This window comes from Hypanus sabinus, chromosome 26 (genome assembly GCF_030144855.1).
Source record: "Hypanus sabinus isolate sHypSab1 chromosome 26, sHypSab1.hap1, whole genome shotgun sequence".
Lineage (NCBI taxonomy): Eukaryota > Metazoa > Chordata > Chondrichthyes > Myliobatiformes > Dasyatidae > Hypanus > Hypanus sabinus.
Window position 1 is genome coordinate 31,599,290 of NC_082731.1, and position 19,449 is coordinate 31,618,738.

At 53.2% G+C, this 19,449-nt stretch overlaps 1 protein-coding gene across 1 annotated transcript in view; it reads right to left on the reverse strand.

The window, feature by feature from the left end:
* LOC132381403 (ciliated left-right organizer metallopeptidase) overlaps positions 1 to 18,665 on the reverse strand; it is a 29,540-nt gene extending 10,875 nt beyond the window's left edge. The window contains exons 1-8 of the mRNA XM_059950791.1: positions 18,543 to 18,665; positions 13,158 to 13,444; positions 12,301 to 12,394; positions 11,760 to 11,811; positions 11,394 to 11,540; positions 7,750 to 7,875; positions 3,908 to 3,992; positions 3,274 to 3,413 (exon numbers count right to left, since the gene is read on the reverse strand). Of these exons, the coding sequence (XP_059806774.1) occupies positions 3,274 to 3,413; positions 3,908 to 3,992; positions 7,750 to 7,875; positions 11,394 to 11,540; positions 11,760 to 11,811; positions 12,301 to 12,394; positions 13,158 to 13,440 (927 nt within the window). The 5' untranslated portion in view covers positions 13,441 to 13,444; positions 18,543 to 18,665. The remainder of the gene's footprint in view (positions 1 to 3,273; positions 3,414 to 3,907; positions 3,993 to 7,749; positions 7,876 to 11,393; positions 11,541 to 11,759; positions 11,812 to 12,300; positions 12,395 to 13,157; positions 13,445 to 18,542) is intronic.
* Between the last annotated feature and the right edge of the window lie 784 nt (positions 18,666 to 19,449).

The following is a 19,449-nucleotide window of genomic DNA, read 5'->3' on the forward strand; positions in this document are numbered from 1 at the left end:
AGTTAGGCCCCATCACCATCTTACATAATTTCAACATAAGACTCCAACTCCTGGACTCAGTGCATTGACTTATGAAGGCCAACATGCCAAAAGCACTTTTTACAACCCTATCTACTTGTGACACCACATTCTAGGAGTTATGGATCTGTATTCCCAGATCTCTCTGTTCTACAGCACTCCTTGGTGCCCAACTGCTCACTGTGTAAGTCCTACCCTGGATAGTCCTCCCAAAGTACAACACCTCACATTTGTCTGCGGTAAATTCCATCGGCCATTTTTTAGCCCATTTTACCAGCTGGTCCAGATCTTACAACAAGAGCTTGTCTTTCTCGCTGTCCACTACACCCCTAATCTTGGTGTCATCTGTAAATTTGCTGATCCAGTTAACCACAGTATCATCCAGTCTGTTTATATAGATGACAATAGACCAGCACAGCACTAATTATAGGTCTCCAGTCAGAGAGGCAACATTCTACTCCCACTCTCTGGCATCTCCCACAAAGCCAATGTCTAATCCAATTTAGTATCTCATCTTGAATGCCAAGCGACTAAATCTTCTTGACCAGCTTCCTTGTTAAAGACCTTGTAAAGCCCAGATAGACAACAACTTTCCTGCTAACTTCCTCAAAAAACTCTAAGATTGGTTAGACATGACTTACCATGGACAAAGCCATGTTGACTCACCCTAATCAATCCCAGTCTATCCAAATATTCATACATCTGGTCCCTTAGAATGCTTTCCAATAGCTTTCCCACTGATGAAGTCAGGCTCACTGGCCTATAATTTCCTGGCTTATTCTTAGAGCCTTTCTTAAACAACAGAACATTAGCGATCCTCCAATACCTCATGCAAGGCAATGGATATTTGAAAAATCTCTGCCAGGGCCCCTGAGATTTCTGCATTTACCTCCCACAGGGTCCCAGGGAACATATAGTCACTCTGATTTGCCTCAGGACCTTCTCCTCTTTAGTCTATACAGAATCCACAATCTCTGCCACATTGCTTCACATCTACACACGCTGTATCTGTCTCTCAAGTAAATGCAGGTGCAAAATATCCATTTAATACCTCACCCATCTTTTTCGGCTCCACACATAGATTACCACTCTGGTCTTCCAAAGGGGCAATTTCACCACTGGCTATCCTTTTGCTCTTAGTATCTCCGTAGGATTCTCCTTCACCTTGTCTGCTAGAGCAAGCTCATGTCTTCTCTTACCCCTCCTGATTTCCTTCTGAAGTGTTCTCTTGCAGTTCTTAAACTCCTCATGTATTCCCATCTGCCTCTACCTGCTATGCACCTCTTTTTTTCTTAATCACGCCTTCTACCTTTTGAAAACCAAGGTTCCTCAAACCTGTTATCCTTGCCCTTTATTCTGACAGGAACATACCAACTCTGTACTCTAAAAAATTCACTTTTGATGATCTCCCACTTACCAAGTACACCTTTGCCTGTAACCAACCTGTCCCATTCCGCTCTTGCCAGATCATTTCTGATACCATCAAAACTGGCCTTTCTCCAGTTTGGAATCTCAACCCTAGGACCAGACCTATCCTTTTCCATAACTGCCTTGAAGCTGATGACATTATGATCACTAGATGCACAGTGTCACCTGTCCCATCTCATTCCCTAATAGGAGGTCTAGTATCACTCTCTGTCTACTCGGGGCCTCTATATATTGATCAAGGAAACTTTCCTGATCGCGTTTCCCATTAACGCGGTCATACTGTCCTTGTTCCTGAGTTCCACCCATGAAGCCTCACTACATGAGTTCTCCAGTCTCCCCTGATGATCCCTCCTGCTCTCTTGGACCTAAAACAACGGAACCCCAGAATATTGAGCTGCCAGTCCTGCCCCCAAGCATCCAAGTCTCACTAATGTCTACAATATCATAACTCCACGTGCTGGTCCGTGCCCTAAGCTCATCCACCTTTCCTACAATACTCTTTGCATTGAAATATACGCCGCTCGGACCATTAGTCCACCATGTTCAACCTCTTGACTCGTGACTTTGCACGTAGGCTGAGCAACATTTTTCTCCACAACCACTCTGCTGTACTCTGTTGCTCTGGTTCCCATCCCCTGCAACTCTAGTTTAAACCCCAACTCTGTGCAGGACTAGGAAACCGTCACACTGAGATATTAGTCTCCCTCCAGTTCTGGTGCAAACCATCCCTTCTATACAGGCCCCACCTTCACTGGATGAGAGCCCAATGATCGAAAACTCTGACGCCCTCCCTCCTGTGTCAACTCCTCAGCCACGGAATGATCTTCCTATTTCTGGCTTTACTAGCACGTGATAGGAATCCTCAGATCGCAGCCCTGGAGCTCCTGTCTTTTAACTTAGTGCCTAACTCCCGGAACTTACTGGCAAGATCTTGTCATCCATTCTACTCTTGTCATTGGTACCAATGTGGACCATGACCTCCGGGTGCTAACCCTCCCACTTGAGAGCGCTATGGACTCGATACCCCCGGCATCTGGGAGACAACAAATCATCTAGGAATCTCATTCTCATTCACAGGACCTCCTTTCTTTTCCCCTACCCAACGAGTCCCCTATCATTACAGCTTGTCTCTTCTCCCTGCTTCCCTTTTGAGCCGCAGAGCCAGGAACCTGACCGCTGTGACTTTCCTCTGCTAAGTCATCCCTCCCCAACGGTACCCAAAGCGGTGTGCCTGTTGTTGAGGGGGATGGCCACGGACTACTCTGCACTGGCTGCCTATCCCATTTCTCCCTCCCGATGACCCAGTTACCTGTTCATCCGTTCATCCGGTTCCCGCTCCATCTCCTGTTAGAAGTTGCAGCTGGATGCACTTCTTGCCAGAGTAGTCACCAGGGACACTGGAGACCCCCCTGCTTTCCCGCATCCCACAGAAGGAGCATTCCCACTCTTCCAAATGTGCAGTAATAAATAAAGAAAGAATAATGGAAAAAAAATCTACTGATGGCAGAACTTCAAATTACCCAAGCCTCAACGCGCCACTCCGTCACTGGCCCACTCACACAAAGGCCGCTCCGCATGGACTTAACCTTTTTTTAATTGGTCCTCGCCAAGTGCCTAATTATGTGCAGTCCAATATCTTCTCGGGAACTATGGCGTGCAAAAATGTGCACGCTTCTTTTAAACTCTCCCTCCCTCCAAGCAATCTGGGTGTCTCCTCCACACTCTGGTGCACAAGAACGAGAGAAAGAGAGAGATTGAGGGAGAGGAGAGCGTGGGTGGCATGGGGCGGGCAGATGCAGCTGAAGAGCGGATGCCTGTGAGACTCACCCAGTTCTCGAGGGGCCCGCCGAGCGACGAAGATGCGTGGAAATGCCGCTGCATCTGAGCCACGACGTTCGGGGTGAAGATCCTGACGGTACCGCGGTCCGTGTTGGTGACAGAGCTGCGCTGGGAGCAGTGGGGGGAGGCTGTGGGGAGCGGGAGGACTGTCTCAGGTACACCCACTGAGAGGGCTCGTCCCCAGTCACACCGGCCTGTCTCCATGACCTCTCTCCCCAGCTCTGTGACTTCCTGCCTCCCCTACACTCCTCGCCTCCCACCTACCCTTACATCTTTCCCTCTCCACAAACCCCTCCCTCCCCTACACCCTTTCTCCATTTCTGACCCTCTTCCTCCCTTACACCACTCCCCGTCTCCATGACCTCCTTCCCCTAAGCCCCTTGCCATCTCTGCACCCTCCTCCCTCCTTCCCCTTCACCCTTGCCCCATCTCAAGGACATCCTCCCTCCCCTATGCTGCTCCCCAACTCTGTGACCCTCTTCTACATCCCTGCCCCATCTCTGTGACACCCTTCCTCCCCACCTCCAGGACACTCTCCTTTCCCCATGACCCACTCATCTCCACAACCCCTCCTCTCCTCTCCCCCTACCCCACCTGTACCCGGGATGGGGGTTCTACCTACGGTCAGTGGTCAGTGAGCACTCCAACCAGCTGTTGAACAGGTCCTTGGAGAATCCTAGTGCATGGAAAAGCTCGTGGATGGTTGTCTGGAAAAGAGAAAGGGAAGTCTTGTCAGGGCAGAGAGGGAAGGGCGTCTGTTTAGGGCAGGGACTGACTGGACTCAGCCCCAAGAAGTCACAGTCACACAGGAGGGAAACAGGCCCATCGTCCCAATTGGTCCATGCTAACCCAAACCCTATCTAAGCCAGTCTGCTCTGTCTGTGTTGGTCCATGTTCCTCTGAACCTTTCCTGTCCGTGTACCTGCCCAAGTTCCTTTTAAATGATGTTAATGTATCAGCCTCAGCCACTTCCTTGGGCGGCTTGTTCCATAAACGGACCACCCTCTGGGTCCAAAAAACTCTTCAGATCAACGATTAACCGGGTACTGTGTCCACACCGAGGTGAAGCTACACCAGAGCTGTCTTCTCTCCACACTCCTGTATGCTGGAGCGTGACAGAGAATGACCTTGCCAAGCTGGCGTCATTCCACACCACGAACCTCCAGAAAATTCTCCGTGTTCTCTGGCCAGGAAAGGTCTCCAACCGCGCCCTCCACCCTCGGTGTCACCGAGAGGACGTGGCCACAGTCATCATGAAGAAACACTAAAGATGGATCGGGCACGTGGTGAGAAGAGAGGCCAACTTCATCATCAGGACAGTACTTCATTGGATTCCCTGAGGGTCGGAGGAGACACAGGAGACCAAGGACATCTTGGTGCCGTACAGGTGAGGCAGAAGTGAGGACCCTGGGCCACACCTGGGGCACAATATGGCCGAGGACAGACAGTGATGGAGGACTTTCATTGATGCCCCAAACAGCAGCGTGTAACAGGCAGTAACTAACAAACTCTGGGTCCCTTTTAAATCTTTCCCCTCTCACCCTATATCTAAGCCCACTTGTTTTGAACTCCCCTACACTGGGGACTGTCATTGTCCACCTTACCTCCACCTCTCATCGCAGTACGCATCATGTCATCCCTCACTCTCCTACGACACAGGAGTGAAGACCTGGCCTGGCCAACTTCTCCTTCTCCTGGCAACATCCTCCTAAGTCTTCTCCGCACCCTCTCCAGCTCAGGTGCGATCAGGTGCACCAGTCTCTGCAGCCCAGTCCTGAGGTGACCGTCCCCACCTTCTCTCTCAGCTCCACCTTCGGCCGATCCCTCAGCAACTTGTTCTTGGACCTCCGCTGTGACGATCTCCTGAATCGGGAATGCACCTTCCCTAGCCCTCTTCCCTCCACCCCTATCCCGTGAAAAGTGTGAAATGATTCACTTTGGAAGGTCGGGTTTTAAGGCAGAGAACAGGAGCGTGGAGAAGCAGAGGGAGTCCAAGTACGTAGATTCACTCAAAGTTGCCACGCAAGCTGACAAGGTGGCCAAGAAGGCTTATCACGTGTTGGCCGGGGGAATGAATTCAGGAGCCCTGGGGCCTGGGGCAACGATGCAGCTGCACTAAACCCTGGTCAGACCCCCAGCAGTGCTGGCTCGGTCTTCCTAAAGTCCACCACCATCTCCTTTGACGATGTTGAGCTGCAGATGATCCAGCTTGCACCATCTGAGAAAGAGGGCATTGCCTGTATGCTGGGGGCTTTTGATGCCCTCTTGTGGCAGCGTCCCTTGTGAAAGTACTCGCTGGCAAGGAGAGCTTTACCTGTGATGGGCAAGACTGTATCCACCGCCCTCCTTGGCCTTTTCCCTTCCCGGTTTGTCCATACCAGACCAGAATGAAACCAGTTAGGATGCTCTCAGAATTTTGCCAAAGATTTTGGTGACATGCCAAATCTATGCAAACTTCTAAACAAAAAGTAGACGTGCTACCATACCATCTTTGTGATGACATGCACACGCTGGTCCCTAGACACCTCCTCTGATATGTTAACACCAAGGAATTTAAAGTTACTGACTTGCCCCTGGCCCCCGCCGTCCCCACTCTCAACTATCAGGCCCCTGTCATAGGGTGCTGTCTGCCTTCCTGCCTGCCGGGACAGAGGTAGAGCGGGTGCCACTGACATCACTGGGCCTGAACTCGATGGACAAGAGGAGGGGGATCTCATTGAAACCTCTCAGATACCAAAAGGCCTGGGTAGAGTGGACGTGGAGAGGATGCCTCCATCAGGGGCACAGCCTCAGAATGAAGGGACGTCCCTTTAGAACAGAGATGAGGAGGGATTTCTTCAGCCAGACGGTGGTGAATCTGTGGAACCCATCGTCACAAGGACAGCCAAGACATTGGGTATATAGACGGACTGTTCAGGTCAAATTTGACCCGTTTTGACATTTGACAGCAGTTAAAACACCGTAAATGCCAATTTTTTTAGCCGAAATTTGATGACTTTGCCTAAGGTGACCCAAAATGTGCAAAAATGAAAATATTTAAAAATTTTATACTTTTGTACAGGTGCTACAAAATTTTTGTACATTGAGGCTGTTCCGGTCAAATTTGACCCATTTCTATTGAAATGGACTTTAGATCTCTGAAACATTAATTAAGGATTAATCACCCATTTATTAATGTCAGATAGGCTATTTATACATTCTAAATAGATCTGTAGTTCAAAATTTGGTACAGACACTTGTTATGAGGGGATTCATGGGCCGGGTCAGAATTGAAGGTGTAGAATATGAACAGGTTGCCTGGGTTAAGGGAGGGTTGATTGGTGAGGAGGTTAAGGGCTAAGGGAGAAGGTAGGAGAATGATGTTTTTAAAATATCCGCCATTATTGACTGACAGCAGACTGTGTAGGCCAAAAGGTTTAATTCGCCCTGTATATTATGGTCTTCTCCTGATCAGTCACTCACAGCCCACCTTCCCACCCCAGACAGTAGCCAAGATGGTGAACTACTTTCCGGAAGGAGCTCTGCTCTTTCTGTCCTGCCCTTTGACCTCTCCCGGCAGTCGCGCAATGGCCCGCCTTCCCCGAGCTCGCCCAGCCCCAGTCAGACAGGGGCCTCAGCCAGCCACACCTCCCACAGGTGCAATCCCCCTGTCCTCATTCACATTGCTGACGTTGAGCCGGCAGGCTGCCCTGGCCCAGCCACCAGCACACCAAGAGCCAAGAGAATTCGGTGCCTCGCCTGCTCAGGAGGGTGAAGAACTTCACCAGTCCCCGTTGACCCGCTCCAAATTCACCCAGTACGCTGCAGAACGATGGGACGCATCACGGCAACTGCTCTTCCCATGACCGCACGAAAGCGCAGAGCTGTCGGCGCATTTCAACCCCAGACCTTCTCTCTTCTGCACCGTCCCATCAGGCAGCAGAAACAGAAAGCTCGTACCGCCAGGCAAAGGAGAGCTGTTACCCTGCTGTTACAGACAATTGAAAGTTCCTCTTGTACGAAAAGATGGCCCCATGACTTCATGATCTTCCTGTTTATGATCTTGCACCTTCTCCTTTACCTGCACTGCCCTCTCTCTGTGGCTGTGACACTTTATTCTGCATTCTGTTACCGTTTTCCCAGTGCACTGTGTAACGATCTGATTGGTGTGAATGGTACACAAGCCAAGCTTCTCACTGTATCGGTACAGGTGACAATCATTCACCAGTGAGAACCGGGGGTGAGGGGGGAGTCTCTGACCCTCTCCCGCTGTGAGTCGACTCCACTGCAAGCATGGGTCAGAGGTCGTGCTCCCCAACGCCTACCGGGGACCAAGGGTCAAAGGTTGCCCCTGACACCACCGCAGGCATGGGTCAGAGGTCACGCTCCCCGAAACCCCTACAGCGCACGCGGGTCAGAAGTCCTGCTCCCCCAGGGGCCAAGGGTCAGAGGTCATGCTGCGAGCACAGGTTAGCAGTCACCTACCAGCGTAGTGCGCTCGTGGTCGAAGTTGCTTCCACGGAGGTGGGCGTGGCAGAAGGTGACGGACCCAGCGATGGGACGGCCCACCTGGTCCACCTTACAGTAGGAGGCGTAGGCGATGACCGAGGGCTGTGGGTTGGGAAGGAAGGGAGAGAGGTCAGAGATTGATATCTTCTCACCCCTGACTCCTGACACCTCAACCCTGAACCCCTGGTACCTCCTCCCTCTGTCTCTGACCCAGGCAGGTCTTCACCCAGCCTCTGAACACTGACTCCTCCTCACGCCTCTCTAACCTCTCACCCATAACCCCAGCACCTCCTCACCTCTAACCTTTGATCCATGAAACCCCCTCACTCTGACCTTAGACCCAACCACCTCCTCACCCCAACCTCTAACTCCTGACCTCTAGACCCTCCTAAACTTCTCACCTGCCCACAACAGCTCAACCTTATCTCCAGACGTCCCTTAACTCCTGAACCTCCTCACCTGCTGCCTCCTCTGACCCCCGGTCACCTCTGACTCTGCCAATCTTCCCAGAACTCCACCCATCTCCCGACTCTATCCACCTTCCCTGACTCCCCTCACATCTCCCGACTCCACCCACCTCCCGACTCCACCCACATCCCCGACTCCACCCATCTCCCCTGACCGCCCACACCCCCTGACTCCACCCACATCCCCTGACTCCGCCCACATCCCCTGACTCCGCCCAGCTCCCGACTCCACCCAGCTCCCGACTCCACCCACATCCCCGACTCCACCCACTCCCTGACTCCGCCCACATCCCCTGACTCCACCCACTTACCCTGACTCCACCCACCTACCCTGACTCCACCCACCTCCCCTGACTCCACCCACATCCCCTGACTCCACCCACCTACCCTGACTCCACCCACATCCCCCGACTCCACCCACCACCTAACTCCGCCCACCTACCCTGACTCCACCCACATCCCCTGACTCCACCACATCCCCGACTCCACCCACCTACCCTGACTCCACCCACTTACCCCGACTCCACCCACCTACCCCGACTCCACCCACCTACCCCGACTCCACCCACCTACCCTGACTGCACTCACATCCCCTACTCCACCCACTTACCCTTTCTCCACCCACCTACCCTGACTCCACCCACCTACCCTGACTCCACCCACCTACCCTGACTCCACCCACCTCCCGACTCCACCCACTTCCCCTGACTCCACCCACCTACCCTGACTCCACCCACATCCCCTGACTCCACCCACCCCCTGACTCCACCCACCTACCCTGACTCCACCCGCTTACCCTGACTCCACCCACTTACCCTGACTCCACCCACTTACCCTGACTCCACCCACCTACCCTGACTCCACCCACCTCCCGACTCCACCCACTTACCCTGACTCCACCCACATCCCCTGACTCCACCCACTTACCCTGACTCTACCCACATTCCCTGACTCCACCCACCTACCCTGACTCCACCCACATCCCCTGACTCCACCCACATCCCCGACTCACCCACCTCCCGACTCCACCCACCTCCCGACTCCACCCACCTCCCCTGACTCCACCCACATCCCCTGACTCCACCCACCTACCCTGACTCCACCCACATCCCCCGACTCCACCCACCACCTAACTCCGCCCACCTACCCTGACTCCACCCACATCCCCTGACTCCACCACATCCCCGACTCCACCCACCTACCCCGACTCCACCCACCTACCCCGACTCCACCCACCTACCCTGACTGCACTCACATCCCCTACTCCACCCACTTACCCTTTCTCCACCCACCTACCCTGACTCCACCCACCTACCCTGACTCCACCCACCTACCCTGACTCCACCCACCTCCCGACTCCACCCACTTCCCCTGACTCCACCCACCTACCCTGACTCCACCCACATCCCCTGACTCCACCCACTTACCCTGACTCCACCCACCCCCTGACTCCACCCACCTCCCCTGACTCCACCCACCTACCCTGACTGCACTCACATCCCCGACTCCACTCACATCCCCTGACTCCACCCACATCCCCTGACTCCACCCACCCCCCTGACTCCACCCACCTACCCTGACTCCACCCGCTTACCCTGACTCCACCCACCTACCCTGACTCCACCCGCTTACCCTGACTCCACCTGACTCCACCCACTTACCCTGACTCCACCCACCTACCCTGACTCCACCCACCTACCCTGACTCCACCCACCTCCCGACTCCACCCACTTACCCTGACTCCACCCACCTCCCCTGACTCCACCCACCTACCCTGACTGCACTCACATCCCCGACTCCACTCACATCCCCTGACTCCACCCACATCCCCTGACTCCACCCACCCCCTGACTCCACCCACCTACCCTGACTCCACCCGCTTACCCTGACTCCACCCACCTACCCTGACTCCACCCACCTCCCGACTCCACCCACTTACCCTGACTCCACCCACATCCCCTGACTCCACCCACTTACCCTGACTCCACCCACCTACCCTGACTCCACCCACATCCCCTGACTCCACCCACATCCCCGACTCACCCACCTCCCGACTCCACCCACCTCCCGACTCCACCCACCTCCCCTGACTCCACCCACATCCCCTGACTCCACCCACCTACCCTGACTCCACCCACATCCCCCGACTCCACCCACCACCTAACTCCGCCCACCTACCCTGACTCCACCCACATCCCCTGACTCCACCACATCCCCGACTCCACCCACCTACCCCGACTCCACCCACCTACCCCGACTCCACCCACCTACCCTGACTGCACTCACATCCCCTACTCCACCCACTTACCCTTTCTCCACCCACCTACCCTGACTCCACCCACCTACCCTGACTCCACCCACCTACCCTGACTCCACCCACCTCCCGACTCCACCCACTTCCCCTGACTCCACCCACCTACCCTGACTCCACCCACATCCCCTGACTCCACCCACTTACCCTGACTCCACCCACCCCCTGACTCCACCCACCTCCCCTGACTCCACCCACCTACCCTGACTGCACTCACATCCCCGACTCCACTCACATCCCCTGACTCCACCCACATCCCCTGACTCCACCCACCCCCCTGACTCCACCCACCTACCCTGACTCCACCCGCTTACCCTGACTCCACCCACCTACCCTGACTCCACCCGCTTACCCTGACTCCACCTGACTCCACCCACTTACCCTGACTCCACCCACCTACCCTGACTCCACCCACCTACCCTGACTCCACCCACCTCCCGACTCCACCCACTTACCCTGACTCCACCCACCTCCCCTGACTCCACCCACCTACCCTGACTGCACTCACATCCCCGACTCCACTCACATCCCCTGACTCCACCCACATCCCCTGACTCCACCCACCCCCTGACTCCACCCACCTACCCTGACTCCACCCGCTTACCCTGACTCCACCCACCTACCCTGACTCCACCCACCTCCCGACTCCACCCACTTACCCTGACTCCACCCACATCCCCTGACTCCACCCACTTACCCTGACTCCACCCACCTACCCTGACTCCACCCACATCCCCGACTCCACCCACCTACCCTGACTCCACCCACCTACCCCGACTCCACCCACCTACCTGACTCCACCCACCTACCCTGACTCCACCCACACCCCCGACTCCACCCACCTCCCTCCGGCATTTCTGTGTGTCGGCGGCCTTGACGTAGAGGATGAAGTCGGCACCGGGAACTCCCGTCCCATCCTCCCGCAGGACCACTGGCTCTTTGCCCTCCGCTGTCCACACCCCGAATCCAGACAGGTGCTCATCTGGGATCTGCAGCAGACACAGACACTCAGCCGTCCAGACTGGGCACCGCCGGCCTCCCGCACCGACCCGGCTGGTAGACAGGCACGGGCACCAACCCAGACCGAGGGACAGAGAGTGACGGGGAGACAGACACTGATCCTACGCCGAGCCAGATGCACACCCATTCCCCAGCCCCAGACCCCAGCTCAGGAGCTGACACAGACACAAACACAGACGGTCTCTCACCACCACGTCTAGACACTTCTCAACTTGGTAATTATTGTTGACCTGGCCACACCTGTAAACACCAGAGAAGGGCCGTCAGTGGTAGGTACCCCATCCTCGGTGGAGGGGAGAGGGGTAGGCAGGAAGGGTATAGAGGGAGGGAGGAGGAAGGATAGGGAGAGGTGAGTATGTGTGTGAAGGGAAGGAAGAGGAGGGTTGAGTGGGGAGGAGGCCAGGGAGTGAGGAGGGTTGAGGATGGTTGATGGGTTTGAAGGAGAAAATGAGGAGGTTGAGGATAGGTTCAGAGGGAGGAAGGTTGAGGGTGTGTCTGCAGGAGGGAGGATGGATATGCAGGGATCAGAGAATGAGGAGGGCTGATGATGGATGTGGAGGAGGGAGGGAGGTTGACAATGGGTGTGGAGGAAGGAATGAGGAGGGTTAAAGAGATGAGATAGTGAGGAAGAGGGAGGATGGTTGATGAGGGAGTGAGAAAGAGGAATTAGGGAAGAGTGAGGAGTAAGCACAGCGGGACAGGACAACTGGGGAGAACAGTCGGAGTTACTTGTTGAAGTTTGGTAGCGACTGGTTCCTCCAGACGGACTTGCAGTAGGCCTCTGGGTCCCGGGATAGCAGGAGAGGATCCACCACCGGAATCACTGCAGGAGAGGGGAGAGGACTGTAACATAGGCACAGGTACAGACACAGGCACAACCGGAGATACAGACAGGCGGGCGGAGAGACACGAGCAGACAGACAGGAGGTATGAGCAGAGGTGTAGGCAGACGTACAGACAGGCAGAAAGTGAGATACAGGCAAGAAAGCAGGAAAGATACAGGCAGATGAGTGTGGTACAAGCGGATGTGTGGGCTGAGATACAGGGAAATAGATGGGGAGAGACAGGCAGATTGAGAGGGTGAGACAGGTGGAGGTACAATGAGAGTGCCAGTTGGACTAGGAGAGACAGGTAGACAGATGGGGAGACAGGCGGACAGGCAAGAAAAGACTAGTGGAGGTACTGGGAGCGACAGGCAAACAGACATGCAGAGAGGGTGACAGGCACGTTTATAGGTGTACGATGGGGAGGGGAAGGCAGATGGACGGGACAGAGGGACTCAGGCAGACGAACAGGGAGCTACATGCATTTAGGCAGAGATACAGGTAGACTTGCAGACAGGCATACAGGTGGGTGAACAGGGACACGTGGCAGGCAGATGAGGAGGTACAAATGGATGATGGGGGATACAGGCAGAAACAGCAGCAGTGGGCGGGTGAGGGATACAGTCGGACAGGCAGGCACACATATAGGGGTACAGGTGAAAGCACAGACATACAGGCTGACGGACAGTGGATACAGGCAGACGTGAGGGTTGTTACAGGCAGACAGAACAGTACAGGTAGACTACAGGCGCCGGCTCTCACCTGCCAGCAGCTCTGCGATGCGGCTGATCGCCTCCTGCACCGAGGCGTTGTGGTGTCTCCTCTCCTCTGGCCTCAGGACCATCTCGGGCACGCTGGTGTAGAAGGTGGAGATGCGGATGGGGCGGGGGCTGGGCCAGGACCTCCCAGACACCCTCGCCCCTTGGTAGCGGACAGCCGTCGCCCCGTTAACCCTCCGCTGGACTTGGTCGTGGATACACCTCCCCAGGCAGCCCAACGCCAGGGCCAGCAGGAGGCCCAGCTGTCCCAGAATTGCCCGGTGCATCTTCCTGTGGGGTGGAGAGGTGGGGAGCAGGGTGAACTGGTAGTGACTCCTCCCCTCCTGCCCAGCCCCAGACCCTCCCCTCGGTCACCGGCTGCCCACGGGCTCCGGGTAAGTGGGGATGTCTGACCTCTCTTGTGGAGCCCATGGTGAGGTCCCGGGTCCAACTCCCTGACCGCACTGGAGGTACAAACCCACATTCCTGGCCTTCCCTCCCCATTTCCATGGGGCACAGGGTCACACAGCACAAAAACAGGCCCTGCGGCCCAACCCCCATCTGAGCCCGTCCATCTTCCTGCATTTGACCCATGTCCCTCTAACCCTTTCCTGTCCATGTTCCTGTCCAAGTATCTTTAAAATGTTGTTAATATACCTGCCACAACCACTTCCTCTGGCAGCTCATTCCATGTATGGATCACCCTCTGTAAGTAAAAGTTTCCTGTTAAATCTCTCCCCACTCTCAACCTGTGATACTCCCGTTCTTGATTCCCAACCCTGGGGAAGAAGATGGTGCATATTCACCCTATCTCTGTCCCTCATGGTTCTAGACACTCTGTACAGTCAACCATCACACTCCAAGGAGTAAAGTCCCAACCTGCCTGACTCTCTCCGTAACTCAGTCCTTCCCAGTCGCAGCAACGTCCCTGTAAATTTAATCTGCTCTCTTTCCAGCTTAATGGCATCCTTCCTACAGCAGGGCGACCAGAACTGGACACAATACTCCGTGTGGTCTTATCAACGTCTTGTACAACCACAAGATGTCGTCCTAGCTCCTGTACTTGGTGACCTGACTGACAAAGGCTCAGGTAACAAACACCTTCTTCGCCGCCCCGTCTACGTGAAACCCCACTTGAAGTGAGCCATGTGCCCCGTACCCCTGGGTCCCTCTGTTCTATAACATTTCACGGGGCCCTGACGTTCTCTGTGAAACTCCTGTCCTGGTGTGACTTCCCAAAATACACCTCCCCTCACCTCCAATCCCTGCAAAGGTCTGTGAGAATGACCGAGAGAATCGTAGGGGTCTCCTTACCATTCATCGGGGGAATTTATCAGGAGCTCTGCATACACAGGGTTTTTAGTATTATTAAGGATCCCACCCATCCATCCATCATCCTCTTTGACTTTCTACCATCAGGCAGGAGTCTCCGAAGCATAAAGACAAGAACGGTCAGGATGGGAAAGTTTCTTCCCCCCGACCATTCGGCTTCTGAACTCCCTGTTGCATGGCGTTCAAAGAGTCACCAGTTAATCTGCTCTGTACCTTACAGTATTTAAATTATGCACTTTGTTCATCTGTAGATTTTACCCTTACTTTCACAAGTTTTTATGTGTTATCTGTACTACTGTGAATTACACCCTGGTCCGGAGAAACATTGTCTCGTTTGACAGTATTCATGTATGCAGTTAAATGACAATAAACTTGACCTCTGAAAAATGAAGCTAATCTTTTTCCTTTATCAAGTTAAAGCTAACCAATTGAATATAAGATTGGCTCGGTGAAAGGAGGCAGTGGGGAGTTATTATTCACACCGGGGGCTTGTGACTGTAGGGGGTCAATGCTGGGTCCACCATTGACCATTTGGATAAAGTTGTCAATGTAGTTAGTAGGTTTGCAAGTACAATGGGTTCTGGTTGATTGGGACATCAGTTAATTGGGGACCACTCATAAAAAACATAAAAACTAAATCGTGGAAGTATCCAGGATTCCCTCTGTTTATTTGGGACACCATGCTGCTTAATTGGGGCTGGAGACAGTTGCAAAACAGTTCATAACTTGTGTTAGCCACGTGCACTTGCGTGGCCATCGGATGCTACACTGTGATTAGAGCAAACAGTGGCGTCAATCGTGTGTGTTTGTGTTCAAAAAGTGGTGATTTTTGTCACTGATGGCTGGCGGGAAATAAGCAGAAAGACAATTCAGAACTGTTACACTCACTGCAGTTTCAAGCATTTAGACTTAACGATGCCAAAAACAGCCGGGATCGATTGGAAAGAATTTGAAGGTATCGACAATCATCATGAATGTTACAATGAAAATGAAGATTTGGAGAATGCAGTCGTCAAAAGCTTTGTATAAAGTCAGTCCAAGGTGACTGTGCTGATTTTGTTAATTTACAGTCAATCAAAAGAACACGGCAGATGAATTAATCTGTCCATAGCTATTACGAATTAATAGAAGTTTTATAGTGCTGTAGAGATATTGGTAGTATTCTGAATTGTTCTGTGTTTTGGGAAAGTTACTGGATGGTACTCTAAGGACCAGATATGTGAATATTTGGATAGACAGATTAGAGATGGTTGACATTGCTTTGTGCTTTGTAGCTTGTGTCTAACCAATCTTAAAAGAGTTTTTCTGAGCCAGTTACCAGGGATGCTGACGCAGTGGACGTCGTCTACATAGACTTCAGCAGGGCACTTGACAAGTTCCCGCGTGGGAGGTTGGGCAGGAAAGTCCAGTCACCTGGCATTCAGTGTTGATGGCAGATGGAATTTAACGCAGAGAGGTGTGAAGTGTCGAACTTTGGGAGGACCAGCCAGGATAGGTCTGGCACAGGGAACGACAGGACACCGAGCAGTGTGGTAGAACAAAGGGATCTGGGAATACAGGTCCATAGTTTGTTGACAGTGGCGTCACATGTAAATATGGTCATAAAGAAAGCTTGTGGCACTTTGGCCTTCGTAAATCAAAGTATTGAGTCCAGGAGATGGGATGTTATGTTGAAGTTGTGTAGGACATGGGTGAGGCCGAATTTGGCATACTGTGTGCAGTTTTGGTCACCTACCTACAAGAAAGATATAAATAAGATTGAAAGAATGCAGAAAAAAATTACAAGGATGTTGCCAGGACTTGAGAACCTGAGTTATAGTGTAAGATTGAATAGGTCAGAACTGTATTCTTTGGAATAGGGAAGATTGAGGGGAGATTTGATAGAGGTATATACAATTATGAGGGGTATAGATAGGGTAAATGCAAGCAGGCTTTTTCCACCAAGGTTGGGTGGGACTAGAACTAGAGGTCGTGGGTTAAGGGTGAAAGGTAAAAAATTTTAGGGGAACTTGAGGGGCAACTTCTTCACTCACGTCAGAGTGTGGAACGAGCTGCTGGCACAAGTGGCGGATGCATTTTCAATCTGAACATTTGAGAGAAATTTGGACAGGTACATGGATGGGAGGGGCCTGGTCCGGTGCAGGTCGATGGGACTAGGCTGTTTAAGTGATTCAGCACAGACCAGATGGGCTGAAGGGCCTGTTTCTGTGTAGTTTCCTATGATTATTGAAATGCATAAGTTCTTACTCGGTTAAACGGTAGTTTGTCTTTTTTATACACCTTTACTATTTCCATGAAACTTCGGTTAATTGGGACATCCACATAACTGGGCCAAAATATACCAACCCCAATGTGTCCCAGTGAACACCCACTGTAACACCAACGTTGTTGATGTGGTGTGTGGACAGCAAGGAAGGGTTTCTAAGGTTATAACAGAACCCAGATCAACTGGAGGAAGCGGGTCAAGAAACAGCATGGAATTCAACCCAGACCTGGAAAACATTGCCTCGCATGCCAGGTCGCTGTTTACCGACTGCGTCCGATCACCCCTCAGAGACCGGTGGGCGAACCGTCCCTGCTGGGTCTTGGCACCTCTCCCTGCAGCTGGACTGTGGACTTATTGGAAGAAAGTTCACAGTCAGCAGCATCTCTAGCCCCATCGCGCTGAGCATCAGCGCCCACAGCCCGATGCGCGACGGCACTGCTCGACCCGGTTCTGAACCGAACCAGCAAGTTCGCTAATGACACAGCGGTGGCTGCCCTCATCAACGGCGAGACGGCAAACAGAGACGAGGTAGTGCGTCTACAACTGGTAGAATCCTGCGATCACAGCAACTTGAGTCTAAAGTGGCCAAGGCCAAAGAGATGATTGGGGTCCTGGCCTTTAGGGTGAGGCTGACCATCCCTCACTGCCCACCGAGAGCAACAAGTTCCTGGGAGTGCACTTAATAGATAATCTCACCAGGTCCCTGAACACCACTCCTTTGGTCAGCAGTGTCTCCACTTCCTGAGGAGATCGAGGCAAATGAGGCTCCCCACCTCCCTGTTCTAGCCAATTTTTACAGGAGCACTACTGACAGTGTCCTAACCAGCTACATCATCTGAGGGGGTCGTCAGTTCTCTTTTCCACCGATTAGAGATCTTTGTCAGGAGTGCTGCTTACGCAGGGGACTTTAGCATTCTCAATGACACCTCCCATCCACCCAACAATCTCCTTGACCCCCTACCATCAGGCAGGAGGTACTGTAGCATTAGGACAAGGACTGTTAGGATGGGAAATAGCCTCTTCCCCCGGGCCGTGAGGTTACCGAACTCCCTGCCACCACCCAGGTCTCACCACGCGTGAGGCACAAGTTGTGTTAAGCTGTCCTACTTTTTAACTTGTGTCGTAAACGCTCCTTAATTATCCGCTGACTTATTTGTGGTGATGTTGCCTCCTGGGATGTTTGTGAGTTCAAGGTACTACGCTGAGCACCTTTCGTTTCGTCTGGCGGCGTGCGTGTGCGTGATTGAACGACGCTGAACTTGGACTACAAACAAGTTAATAAGTTAAGCCAGGGCAGGACTTTCACAGTGAACGGCAGGGCCCTGGGGCGCGTTGTGGAAAAGGGGAACACAGGCCTGCAGTTCCCTGAAAGCGGGGTCACAGGCGCATGGGACGGTGGCCCGCCGGCCTTCACCAATCGGGGCACCGAGTACAGGAGCTGGGATGTTGTGTTGCAACTCGATAAGCCGTTGGTGAGGCTGCACTGGGAGAATTTTGTTCAGTTTTGGTCGCCCGGCTGGAGGAAAGATGCCACTGAGCTGGAAAGGGTGCAGAGGAGATTTATGAGGATTTTGCCCTCATCCTCCTCCTTTCATTCCTTCCCCCTCCCCCTCAGTTTCTCTGCATTCTCCCCACCCTCCACCTTACCGCTCTCTTTCCCTGCCTCCTCTCTCTCCCCCTCACTGCCCCTCTCCCTCCCTCTTTCTGCCCTCTCTCCCAGCACCTCTCCCTCCCCCTCGCTCTCTCTGCCCCATTTTCTCTCCTTCTCTTTCCCCCTCCCCTTTTACTCACCTCACTCCCCAGCCTCCATCTCCTTCCCCTGGGTCTCTGGCTGTGCAGTCAGCTGGAAAAACCAGTTTAAGGAACGGTTCACACAAAGCCGCCCTTGTGGTGAGAGAGGGGGAGGTGACGGGGCCTCCCACACAGACACATAGTCAGAGGGCATGGGGCGGGCCTCCCTTACCACAGGTGTAGGGGCTGGGAGGGGCTCATTAATGAGGAGGAAACAGATTTCTCCCTTGTGACCCACTGCTGGGGATCTGCTATTTTGTATCTAACCCCCACCCCCAAATCTCTGGATCAGATCCCATCTTGTAACTCACTCCCAGCAATCTTTTTAAGCTATATATAAATTCCCAAACCCCTGGATCAGATCCCAGCCTGTAACTCACTCCCGGGGATCTGTTATTCTATATATAAACCCCCTGAACCCCAGGATCAGATCCCAGCCTGTAACCCACTCCTGGGGATCTGTTATTCTATATATAAACCCCGTGAACCCCAGGATCAGATCCCAGCCTGTAACCCACTCCCGGGGATCTGTTATTCTATATAGAAACCCCCTGAACCCCAGGATCAGTTCCCAGCCTGTAACCCACTCCCAGAGATCTTTTATTCTATATACAAACCCTCCCCCCGAACCCCTGGATCAGATCCCAGCCTGTAACCCACTCCCAGGGATCTGTTATTCTATATATAATCCCCCTGAACCCCTGGATCAGATCCCAGCCTGTAACCCACTCCTAAGGATCTGTTATTCTATATATAAACCCCTTGAACCCCGGATCAGATCCCAGCCTGTAACCTATTGTTATTCTATGTAATATCTAAACCCTGGGCATCTGTTATTCTATATACAACCCCACAAACCCCTGGATCAGATCCCAGACTGTAACCTACTCCCAGAGATCTGTTATTC